Source organism: Mercenaria mercenaria, chromosome 10, assembly GCF_021730395.1.
Source record: "Mercenaria mercenaria strain notata chromosome 10, MADL_Memer_1, whole genome shotgun sequence".
Lineage (NCBI taxonomy): Eukaryota > Metazoa > Mollusca > Bivalvia > Venerida > Veneridae > Mercenaria > Mercenaria mercenaria.
The window spans coordinates 48,935,384-48,948,938 of record NC_069370.1 but is presented as its reverse complement, the minus strand read 5'-3'; the positions used below and the strand labels follow the sequence as shown (position 1 = coordinate 48,948,938).

General features: G+C 36.9%; 1 protein-coding gene across 1 annotated transcript; it reads left to right on the top strand.

Moving 5' to 3' along the window:
- The first annotated feature begins 399 nt into the window (after positions 1-399).
- On the top strand, positions 400-10,927 carry LOC123561635 (neurogenic locus notch homolog protein 1-like). Its single transcript, XM_053553036.1, has 14 exons — positions 400-753; positions 960-1,207; positions 2,152-2,722; positions 2,948-3,144; positions 3,438-3,773; positions 4,322-4,459; positions 4,851-4,988; positions 5,595-5,771; positions 7,053-7,187; positions 7,444-7,560; positions 7,860-7,955; positions 8,373-8,498; positions 9,694-9,789; positions 10,766-10,927. Exons 1-14 carry the CDS (start codon positions 665-667, stop codon positions 10,903-10,905), a joined length of 2,604 nt encoding a protein of 867 aa, XP_053409011.1. The 5' UTR covers positions 400-664; the 3' UTR covers positions 10,906-10,927.
- The last annotated feature ends 2,628 nt before the right edge of the window (positions 10,928-13,555 follow it).

Sequence of the window (13,555 nt, the reverse complement as noted above, 5' to 3'; positions counted from 1 at the left end):
TCACGAGTGGCATAGCCGAAATGTAAAATATATGGTATTACTCATGAAAGCTATTTTGACTTTACATGTAAAACAAACAAAATTTGTTCTATTTCATGTTTTGACTAAATTTACCCATTTTATATTTTCTTAGCAGTGAAAAATATATTCGATATTCACTACACTACACTACACTACACTACACTACACTACACTATTCGTCTTAAAATAAAGATATTACAATCAGAAGTATATTTTGATAAGATGTCTGCTATTAAACATAGCATGCAATAAAATCTGTGAGATGGTTCTTTGGAAGCATCGGGGCGCAACTAAGCAAAATAATTCTAGACTCGGTTTGACCAAGCCTGTTCATGAGAGGTTATGAAATGTGTAACACCCTTCATGCACCCTAGCAGCGGCTCTGATTTTTAACCGCTACAACGTCAGGTTTCGCAGATAAGCTGTTGCATTTTTACAAGAACACTAACTGGTACCCGAGAGTTTAAATTTAAGACAGAAATGCCTACACTGTAATAACATTATTGTAACCAAAGTTATTAAAATGCTTATGAATATCGCCTAATTGAATATAAGTACAGGGCCATTACTGAAGTGTTTTCAACTAGTTTATTAGCTTGTGTGTGTTTAGAGATACATTTGTAGTAGATTGCTTAATCTAGTTATGGATAATATTCAATTTCTGCTTGCAAAGGCTTTGTTAGTAATGTATGTAATTATAGTGTCAAATGATTGTGCTGATTCAACAGACAGGTAAGATTTTTCATTCAGATTTATCATAGATATTTTACAAATGAATTTCCCACAAATACATAAAAGAATTAATTTGGTAGATCAGTCACATCAAAATCACTGACTCAATAGCTTGTCTGGATTTTAAAGAAATATTGTTCAGAAGGGTTCGCAATGAGAAACATCCATTAGAAATCTAAAACGATATTCCACTAAATTAATTCCAGTGATGACGTAATCAGTCTGCTCTCGTCGAACTTAAAACAGCCAAGATTACCAGCGCAAGGCTTTCCTTTCCAGTCAAAATTGCTGAAGAACTTGGGCAAACAATATCCAGCTCATGGTGCATCTGGTGATTTAAATGGTTTTGAGTGTCCCGATGGGTATAGGAAACGCATACGTGGAGGGGTCGAGTTTTGCTCCCCAACGAAAACAGAACAGGAAATTGTGGAAGATAAAGGACCACTTTGTCCAGGCATGTTGTTCTAAAATAAGAGTTAACGATGTCGTATATTATCATTTTACATTTGTTTCATTATGCATTTGTTCCAGTATAAATGGCGTTACTTGCGAAAAATCTCAGACAAAACATTAAATTCTCTGTAGATACTTTTTGTATGGTCAACCAACAAAAGTTTATACTTTAACGTTGTTTTGTTCCGTTTTACGTTAAAGGTAAATATGTTAATTTTTTTGAAATGCATATTATTTTATTTTTTCAATCTTTTATATAAAAGAACACACAAAATTTAGAAGGACCACTTTGTCCAGGCATGTTGTTCTAAAATAAAAGTTAACGATGTCGTATTTTATCATTTTACATTTGTTTCATTATGCATTTGATCCAGTAGAAATGGCGTTACTTGCGAAGGATCTCAGACAAAACATTAAATTAATACCGGTATGTGTCTCCCGCCTAACTAAGAGGCCTGTACTGGTTCTTCCCAGGAAAAAGGCTTCGCGTGTATCGGTGCTATACACCGGGCACGTTAAAGAACCAGACTGTCTATTCACAAAGAGCTAGGCTAAGTTAGCCGGACAGGCCTGTATCTAAAATGATTTCTCTCTATCTGTTCTGAGGGCTTTATCTCACTCTGTCCCTCTGGTCAGATCGCTCTGTGTCTGTACTAGTAGAGGATGAATTTCGCGCCCTGTGTGGCTGCGTTTGACATATGTAAAGCGCCTTTAAACGTGTTTATCATGAAAATGGCGCTATATAAATCTGGTATAATAATAATAATAATAATAGATAATTTTTGTGTTATTTGTATGGTCAACCAACAAAAGTTTATACTTTTAACGTTGTTTTGTTCCGTTTTACGTTAAAGGTAAATATGTATTTTTTGAAATGCAAATTCTTTTTTTTTTTCAATATTTTATAATAAAAAAATTTTTAGATGGACTTAAACTCTTTTACAGAAGGACAATTCTTGGTCGATTCTCTTTGCATGGATACAGCTCAACATAATATTGTACCACACCTGTGTCCGTATGGAAAGGTGAAGTTTATTTCCGGGAATCAAGCTCACTGTGTCGACGGAATTTCTTTGAAGGACATATCTTGTGATAAAGGGACAAGTCTTATCCATACAAAAGCTGGTTGGATGTGTGAAATCACTCATGCACCTGTACAAATACAAAAGCATTCTTACTTGAGTAATAAACTGCCCTATGAACATCAGTTCAAGGAGTTGAAATCTGGTCCTAACTGGGACAAAGACACTATCGATGTTCCAAAATGCGAAAACGGAAAAGTTGCTGCCATGACACAAGATGGATACGTATGTATAGATCCCGTCTTTCCGTCGTCTGTTTGTCCGGCGCACCTGGTACCAGCCATGTCGTCACGTGGTATTCAGTGCATACCTTGCCCATACGGTCAAAATGTAGTCCGCATAGAAGACGTTGTCAAATGTGAGAGAACCGACATGGTAACAACAGAAGTACCCTGTCCTCAGGGTCTCCAGCCTATCCAAACACCGGTTGGTAGGTACGTGTTCAGTTTGAAAATGATAGTCTCATGACGACGGTTCATGACTAACACATTCCAATTTCCCCATGAGTAACTACAGAAGCTTCAATCGTTTCTTTTTATGGTATTTCCGGAGAAAATAAGAATACACATCAGCCATTGCATGAAACGTTGTGATGGTTTATGCGGTTTTGAAATTTGCTTGTGACTGTATCAGTCAATAGTTAATTGCATAAATTTCAGGGTGTGTCAATACATGCCATCAGCTGTCTCTGGACATGTCCAAAAGTGCCCTGAAGGTAAAGTAAGACACGCTGGAGGAAAGATTGTTTGTTCAGAAAAAGAAGAATGTCCACCCGGACAAAATAAGTTGCGAAGTGACGATGGCAGAGAAAATTGCATGACACCACAGTTGACCGATGTGCCGTATTGTTTAGAAGGTACCATACAAGGTTTAATGAATATATTCTCTTTTTTTAATTTGACTTGCAATATGAAAGAAAAGCTTTCGTAGAATTTGTTTTATTGCCTCTGTATCGCTTATAAGCAAAAAGAATCAAATAACGTGAATTTTGTGTTAGAGTACAAGTCTGGTACGATTAATTGCACATTTTCTTGGGCGCCTTATGATTTTTGTTTTGCTTTATGATTGTAAAACACAATAGTTATGTATTGTATCTCCAAGTTTGTCCTGTGTAAGACTTTTAGTAAATCATTACACATTTATTTTAAGGTGAAGTGTTTTATGAAGGAGCATGTATCTCGCTACATCTGGCTGAGAAATTTCGAAGTGACTCGAAAAACCCATGCATACCTGGTCATTTTCTTTTTGTTTCGAATTTTGGTTCTGTTTGTCAGCCGATCACTGAAGGCCAAGAAATTCATTCCCATAATATTTTGCAATGTGGACCAGGATCTGTTGTAACACAGACGGCCATTGGTTTCCAGTGTTTGTTAGGCGAACTTCCTTCATACGTGATACCCATGTGTGAACACGGATTCGGTATAGCTAAGTTAGGAGAAAGTTACGAGTGTATATCAATATATGACGCAGATTTGATTTGTTCAGGTAGGTAATTTGATGCATAATATCTGATACTATTTCGTACGCATGCATTCCATATAAACAAATTTACTTTTAAGATGTAATCAGACATGTTTATTATATACAGAGTGTTTATAACAAGCGCATCCTTAACGCACAGTATTAAAAATAGTACTTCTGAAGCGTTGTTTTACATAAAATGTTTGAAAATACCTCGTTTTCCCTAGTTATAACGTTCATTCTGACTGAGCCCTTCTTCAGACTTCTTTGATTTTATAGCGCGTAGGAGCTTTAGACCAGAGGCCCTGACCCTAAAATATAAAATAGGGAGTCCAACATATATCCTCTTCCAAAAGCACTTTTGGTAGCAGATTTTTATTTAAAAAAAATAAGAATGAGAAAATAATTTGAAAGAGAAGACGTTCATAACTTGTAACTGAAATTAAATAACTGTTATGAAATTCAGTGTTTTCTACAAAAGTCTCTACTATAATTTAGCCAAGTTTGGCGGGTGAACTGAAAAAAGTTTATATATCCAAGAAGACAGTGTACACATTTTTATCATGAATTAGCTGATGAACAGATGGTGAGAGTCGATGGAGGCTTTGTTTGCGAAAAGTTCATACCGGAGAGACACTGTGGGCCTGATGAGTTTTACCGTACGAACGAGGGTGGAGGAATAATGTGTATCTCACATCATCAAGCGACAGGTGATTTCTCTTTTGTCTGAGTTGTGTCAAAGAGCATTATATGTATGACATTGTACCAGTTATAATAGGTGGTCAAATAACCCAATATAATTTGCGAATTCAGAACCAGTGTTTATTATAACTAGTTCTCTGCACATATAGATCAGGCGTAGAGGAAGAATGGCTTAAGATCTAAATGACTGATGCCACAGCATTGCGGAGGTCGTAAGTTTGTTTTTGTTGCCAAAGCTATGCATTAGATTTCGGTTATTATCACTAAGGTATCCCGAGGTTAATTTCGATCGTACAACATTTGCATGTACCATTTCAGTTAGCTCAGTCAGTTAACAGTTTTTGTTTCTTCCTCCAGTATTTCAGAACTTTTTTGTTTCTTTCTCAAATACCATTTCAGAACTGTGTGGTGACGGTTATGTTGCCGTTAGGGAAGCTGAGAGTTTTCTTTGTAAGAAACTTCTGGAGGATGTAAATTGTCCTGTTGGATACAGCCTTACAGTTGACCATGGCGAACCTTTGTGCATAGAGGAAGGAGGTACAACTAAACGGAGCCACAAAGTGTTTATAGAATATGTATTATATGTGAATTACATAGATATTTTCATGTTATGTTTAATACAATGTATTATTAGATATTAATTCGGTGATATATAATGTTGTATAAGATAATAAGAATTACGAATATGCATTATATTTGATATGCATAAACTATTTCATGTCATGATTAATATCATTAAATATTATGTGGTATATACATGTTGTATAAGAATTAAAGTCTGGTTCTTGTCCAATACACGTATAAATTTCACAGTATATCTGTTATTGTTGGGTTAAACATCGCACTGACATAGTCTTATGGTGACTTTCAAGCTTTGATGGTAGGGGAAGACCCTAGGTACCCCTCCATGCGGGCACCTGGGTAGAACCACAGACCTTCCGTAAGCCAGTTAATGGGCTTTTTTAACACCCCGAGTGAGACTCAACTTACATCCGGACAAGTGATTCGAAGCCAGCGACTTTAACCACTCGACCAAGGAGGTCTCTTTACACTTTAAGAAGATTGTACCGTAATAACTACATTTGTATATTGTATTAGTATATGTTATTTTAATTTATGCAACGGGCATGGTTACTATTACAGCCAAGTGTGTTGGTATTGTCGATCTTCCTTCGTCCGGATGCTTAAATCAAGCTCCACATTGTCAGCAAGGTTATTACCTAAATATGGATCTTGATGCTCCACATTGTGCACTTGTATTGAATCAACAATTCCAACAGTCACAAACAGACCTCATAGTGCAGCCGTGTGATGCAGAGGGTAATTTTGTTTAAGATTTTGACCTTCGTATTAAATTTACCTTGCTTTTTGATGTGAAAAAAAAATGTGTTCGTCTTTACATTTTATAGGCTGTCCAGCATGAATCATTCATATAACCGACAGGCGTGATAATAACATAGTGATTTCTCAAAAATACACCCCCCCCCCACAGAAAAAACAGCATGAATCACAAAGAAATATAGACACAGGTCGGTTTATTATACGCAACTTATGACCAAAGAAATAATGTATAGAGTAGAAAAACTACGATTTGAGTTTATACATTAGAAAAATGGACTTACATCGTAAGATTCTTAGTGACGGTAATTTTTCAAATGTTAAATAAAAAGTTATGTTGGCTCATCGCATGTTTGGTGATAAAATAGCGAAAAGTGGAAACTTCACAGGTCGCCTTTTTTCAGTTTGCGGCTACTCTATGATAGATAGTTCTGAAAGCCCATATTGAACTGGTTTGACTTCTGACCTGGACATTAGTTGGGCCCTTACGCGTGATTCTCTTTTGTCCTTCATTTTGCAAGGTCATTGAATATATGTGCGCATGTGGTTTGTTTAGTTATCTTTGTGTGTATAGGTTGAGGTAGGGGGACTTAGAGTTGCTCTTGTCCACCCGCCTGTTCGTCCGAGCGAACATCCATGGTTTAGGAGCTATCTAACGGTACAGAGTTCAAAAGATAACAATAGGTTTATTCCGTGAACATTGGGTTTTTGGGATAGAAGGCCATAAGCTAACAAAAAAAATACCCCACAAACCTGAAATGATAGAACGTCCGTCCGTCTGTCTATTCGTCCGACTTTGTGCTGTGCATGTATAAAACAAAATTTGACCCAGAGTCATCATATCTCACAGGATTGGCATTCAGCATGTGAAGCTGTGCGCCTGGTGTTTCAACTGGAATTTCACACAGCCACACCGGAGTTATAGCCTATGATTTAGTTAAATATATGCTTAAAAAAGGGGTCTAAAAGTTTTGTTGCAAGTATTGCAGACAGTATTTTTGGTCTAGGATAATGAAACAGTATAGGAATATCATTTAGCATGTGAAGTTTTGCACTTCGGATTTCTTTGAGATTTCAGTCCTATAGACCAGATTTCTTCGTCTAAATATGGTTTTTCATTTGATTGAACATGTTAGTATTTTGAAATTGTAGTGTTTAACATTTCTTGCAAAAATCGTGTATACAGATATCCAAATTTTTGTCAAGATAAATCAGATAAATAATCGAATCTTAGTTCTATATAATGTCCTATATTTGTTGCAGGAGGTATACGACCATGTGATTTACCTGCAGATATGCTATTGTCCGGATGTAATCCAGATTGCGCAAACGGCGGCACTTGTGACAACGACACATGTCTTTGTCCGCCGGGAATCACCGGACATGCTTGTCATATTGGTATTATCTGGCTTTTGTATTTGCTCTTTACGAATGCATCGTCTACCTGTAGAGTTTTAATTTATTACTCATACTTATGTTTTGTTTGTATTGTTGTTTATACTGTATTACACCCTAATGTAAAATTACCTAATCGTGTACTTAATTTTCCTCATAGACATTGACTGATCTTCTAAATCAGTAATTTCTGTACAAAATTAAGCCACCCACCTATGCTTGCAGATGTTGTTATTACCATAAATATTTTTTATTTCAGATGTAAATGAATGTGAAAGCTGGCCGTGTGAGTATGGATGTGAAAACACTTTCGGTACTTACCAATGCACTTGTCCCGTTGGGATGTTGCTTGGCACGGACGGACAGACATGTTCCGGTATGATAATGGAGGTTGAATTAAGTACAGAAATACTGATTTATATTCAGAGTGATCGACACGCAAACCACAGACACTGTAAACAGTCTAATAGTGAACAAGATGTGAATGTTCTTTGCCAGCTTTCAGTGAACTTTATTAAACAATTGTATTTTGGTTTAACAAACATAAAATTGTTTTAAATTCCAAATTAATTCATGTCCGTCACGTGAAGTCAAATCAAAATGCTATAAATTTCAGTCGACTTATACAATTCTACTGACTCATACTAGTTTTAAATTTGCTCTTTATACATGCAGACCCAGGATGTATCCCAGACTGTCTCAACAACGGTCAATGTGTACGGGGGCATTGTAGATGTGCAAGCGAATTTGAAGGACTTTACTGTCAGATAGGTACATATGTACTCATTTCAAAAGTGTTGTTATATATCAAGAACCTCTCGGCCATTAGAGTTAAACACGTGCATGCTTCCTCTTATCGTTTACTTAATGTTTAAGGCAAATTGAGACGCTAACTGGTATTATATAAGGTCTAGTTACTGACTTTCCGTCCTTGAGCATTTTCCTTGACCATTTAATGGACGAAACTAGGTTTCGTAAAAATATTGCATTAATGCAAGCAGTGGAAAAAGTAATTGGGTAAAATATAATTAAGTCTAACATTTCAAAAACAAGACACGACTCTTGTGGGGTCATTAGAATCTTCGTATCATTAAGATTGCTAGTTAAGGGCGTTCAAGTATCAGTCTATCAAGCTGTATCATCTTGCATGTCCAGTAAATTTCATGCAAACATTCCTATTTCTTTCAGATAAGGATGAGTGTGCGAAGTACGGAGATCGACTTTGTCAGCATCAGTGTCGGAACACGTACGGAGGCTACACATGCATTTGTCCCCCAGGATCGCGTTTAAATCCTGATGGCAGAACTTGTTTGAGTAGGTTCTATGTAATAAGGTTATTATGCCCAGACAGACTTTTTTCACGTCTGTTGTTCGGTCCTTTAAAAGATTGTCGTTAAGCATTCCTTTTTGATTGTTTCTGATTGAACAGGTGGAAAGCAGCATGATAGGCAGTTCCAGAAGTGCAGTGGGACTAAGTTACTTAGATATGTGTCTTCTGGCCTGTTTCATCGCAGTTTTAATAGTACAGATGTATTTATCTTGTTTCTTTGCCTTCTGCAAAGGCATTGAACACATGCGATATAGTTATTTAGGTTTAACTTTTATGAATTTTATACATGCAGCATTTTACTTTCTTTGACTTTTGTTACCATTACTGATGCAAAGGATTTACCCTGGCAAGTGTTAATTTTATAAACACTGTCCTGTAACTTTATAACACGGTATGGATTACGAGTGACAGTTTACGCCCAGTAACAGTTCTAAAATCCCCAGTAGTAGTTTGCTACTAACGGATCCAAGGCGGAGCCTCTTTGTGTCCCTTTATATGTTTTTGTTGTCCTTGTTATCTACCAGTTTTACTTCGTCAGTGTATTTTCTGTGAATGTCTATATTTTCCACACATCAATACATACACTGAAAGAGGGCTTTATCCGATTCCCTTGGTGAGTATGCGTTCTATTATTGGAGTGGCTATTCGTACTGGATCTTTGTCTTGTCCTTGGTTTATACCAGAACAGAATATCTTTCACTTAATAACAAAATTTCCATTTGGATTTAAGAAATATCAGTGTCTGTAACTGTTTCAGTAAGTGTAGTTGTGTCGGATTTCCCTTGCATCAGATGGTTTTCGTGGAAGGTACAATATACGAGGTCGAAGGATTTTTATCATATGCTTTTCATTGAATTACTGGAAAATCAGATTGAAATACTATATACACTGTAACATGGAAACAATTTCGTTTGAATGTAAAACAAAAAGAAATATTTTATTCGTTTCACATGTATTTTCAAAATATCCTTCACTCGTAAACATCATATCTTACATTTTCACTCGTGGCTACGCCGCCCCTGAAGAAAATTACATTTGGTGTTCACTTCGATCTTGACACAAACAGGTATCCTCTGCATGTTCGTATTCATTTTTCTTTGTTAAGTAATGACTTATTCTTCAAAAGGATTCTGAAAGAGTATTTATTGATCATCATTTTTTGTGTATGTTTTCTTGCAGACACGACATGTATTCCTGCGTGTAGAAATGGCGGTTCTTGTAAACATCACCGATGTCACTGTCCTAGTGGTTTCTATGGAATCATTTGCCAGTTTGGTAAATTTCAAACACTTGTTTTCTTGTGTTTACTGCACCTGAATGCGACATGTGTTTCCTGCGCACAATATAACGAGTATGACGGCTGTGGATGACATAACGGCTATGAACTAGTGCTGAATCGAGCCATTATTTCACATTGTTTCAATATGTTTAGAGCAAAACATTACTTGTCACGAAAACGATATATAGCGCAGAAATATATGACAGCAAGTTCAATGAGATACGGTCGTGCCTATGTTCAAACTTTATCTGTGTACTTCCTTTTATATTTGCTAGTTTCTGCAGAGACAGCTTCATTACACAACTAAATCTGGAAGATCGTTTGGAAGTATACAGTTCAATCAAACAATATAATTGCACATTCAGTTCGAGTATTTTCAAGATAAATGAAGTGAAATGTACAACACCCGTCCTGTCCTCGACTTATGCAGAACTCTAGTATAAAGGAAAACTGAATGGATTCCACGAGTCCGAAAGACCAAAAATAAAAACAACACAAAAGTAAATATGAGCCGCACCATGAGAAAACCAACATAGTGCATTTGCGACCAGCATGGATTCAGACCAGCCTGCGCATCCGCGCAGTCTGGTCAGGATCCATTCTGTTCGCTAACGGTTTCTCTAATTGCAAATGGCTTTGAAAGCGACCAGCATGGATCCAGACCATGCGCAGTCTGGTCTGGATCCATGCTGGTCGCAAATGCACTATGCATATGTTTTCTCATGGTGCTGCTCATGTAAAATGGTCTTTAATCCTTTACCAAAACATGTCTTAGATGAGGTTTTGCCATGGGTCAAGGCACTTTTCTATTGCCCACTTACTTCTAAATTCGCGATAAAAATGTTTCTTTTCCTTTTTTCCAAGTTTGATCCGATATTTGATCTCCCCATGCTTCATGCAACGCAATCTGTGTTAAAGCACAACTTTATGATGATTTCGCTTGAACAAACTATTACATTTAACATTTTTCAGATGTAAACGAGTGTCGTACAGAAAAGCCATGTGACCAGACGTGTATCAACACCTGGGGAAGCTATGTTTGCTCCTGTAACGAGGGTTATACACTACATACAGATGAACATACGTGTATACCTGTTACTGACATTGTGTAATAAAGAGACTTAATATGCAAAGTATAGTTTGTTCTCTCTGATAACCAACTTTAAGCAAACGCTGGTAATATTAACACATCCGCCCTCATGTAAATAGGAGGAAGAAGAGTCTTCCATAGTAACCAGAGATGTTAGTTGCTGTAACTTTCGCCTAGAACCATATCAGTTATATGAAAAATGTCCCTATCATTTTGAAACTCCTTTGTAGATATATGACTGAATTTTCGCCATTTGCTACGTTACCAAACAGGCTTTCTCTCAGAACGTTATTTAAGTATTCTTACGTACACCATACGGTTTAAGTTTTTGAAACTTTAAATTTTTTCAAGTTTCAAGTTTTATTTCAATTCTCTGCCCTTTAAGGGCATCAGCATTACAGATAAATGCATGTACAAATTAATAGCCAAAACAGTTCAGCAAACAAATATCACAAACCATCTTAACACTAGTAACATTTACTAACATAACAGGAATGTGACCAACAAACTCAAAGTAGCATGCATGAGCCCTGTCACATGATGGAACCGGTGTTCGTAAGAATACTGGACCATAGAGTTTTTTTAGGGATTCGTGATCTATTTTCCATTTATGCTAAACCAATGCTGGAATACTGGGGAGAATGTGGGGGAGAGGGGTTGCAGAGGAGGGTCTAGATTAACTATTCTAAGGGAAAATGTCCGTGGAAAAGAAATTTATTTATTTTTATTTTGTTGGGTTTAACGTCGCACCGACACAATTTTAGGTCATAATGGTGGAGGAAGACCCCAGGTGCCCCTCCGTGCACAATTTCATCACGAGCGGGCACCTGGGTAGAACCACCGACCTTCCGTAAGCCAGCTGGATGGCTTTCTCACATGAAGAATTTTACGCCCCAAATGAGGTTTCGAACCCACATCGATGAGGGGCAAATGGTTTGAAGTCAACGACTCTAACCACTCGGCCACGGAGGTCCCGTGGAAAAGAAAAGAAAACACGATAATCTGTTGTATACAAACCAGTAAGCAAATGGTTGATAGCGTCTATATTGTCAAGTCAATATCGTCAAGCAGTCATGGATCGAGATGGCGATCAAGCTGTTTTTTTTTGTGTCTTTACGTCATTGTAACTTTCGTGCCACTTCAAAGGATTTAGCATTCAATTGGCATTGGTTTTGTAAAGCTGACTATTCATTAAATGGCTTCTACTTGGGAGTTGGACGTTTCGGCGCAAGGGCACCAGACAATATAGCATTTTTCAAGCTGCCTTGCATGCTTAAGAGTTAAGACTGAACAGAAATCTTCTTTAATGCTTCTCCTTCTCACGTCCAGTGTGTTTTGATCTTACTTGTTATCCAATTAGGTATGTATCCCAGGATAGGTCAGAAGAGATGTCTTTGCCAAGGTACTTTGTTGCGGAGACTAATTTTAACTGTATATACGATATATTTAGCAGGTGGTGGATTTGTAGATATGGTGAGAAGATTGAGCTGGTATTTACAAGGATTAAACTCCATTCCCTACTGTTGGCTCCAAGGTTAGAAGTTTGGTTTGACTGTTTGTTGTAAGACTGAAGTAAATGGCACTGTCTTCTGCAAAGAGTCTAACTTTTTGGATTGATTAAGTTATCTCATTCCAAACTAAAATTACTGAGCAGAAACCATTTTCTATTTCCGGTTACAGTGACCTTGACCCTGACCAGTGTGACCCACAAATACATTCCCAACCTTTGTTTTTAATAAAAGCTATCTACACACCAAGTTTGCTGACAATAGCTGTACCTAAACTAGATACTGAGTGGAAGATATTTTTTTAGTTATGCGCTCAGTGGGATTTGAACCTAGACCCATCCGTTTCACATCACAAAAAGTAGCTTTGGCCCAACACTCTGGACCACTGCACCACGGTGGAATTTTGTATGTAAGCACATTTAATCACTAATAATGACTCTGAACCTGACCACACTGACCACATATGTAATCCCAGCCTTTGATTTTCTATAAGCTACTTATATGTCAAGTTTAATTTCAATCTGTCAATTGAAACATGTTTTTGAGTGGAAACTGTTTTTTTTTCTATTTTTAGTAACAGTGACCTTGACTCCACTGAACCTAAATTCAATCCAACCTTGGTCTTACTACATAAGCTACATATAGGCCAAGTTTCATTTCAATATCTAAACCCAAACAAAAATTATTAAAAGGAAACCCAATTTTTCCTCCACACATCCATCAGCCCGACGACATAGCCAATCTTATGTTTTCAACTTTGAAACTCTGAGGTTACTGATGTGATCCTGATGGAATTGCATGTGCACCACCAACTAAAGCTGTTGAATATTTATTATAATGTTTAATGAAGTTCTATATATTGGCTACTTCATAACATATGAATCTGTGGATTTTAAAGCAGTTAAAGGGAAATAACACAGCAGTTACTGAAGAAATCCTGAAAGAAGTTGATCATGCATCACTGCTCTTTTCTATTGTATATCTGACTATGGTTGTGTACTTTAAGTTGGAATGTAAGGATTTTAAAACAATTCAAGGGCAATAACTCCTCTTAGGTTAATGAAGAAATCCTCATGAAATTTGCATTTGCACCACCACACTAGAATGCTGTTGTGTATTTAATTTAATGAATTCCTATCTACTGGTTTCTTCATTGGGTAGGTA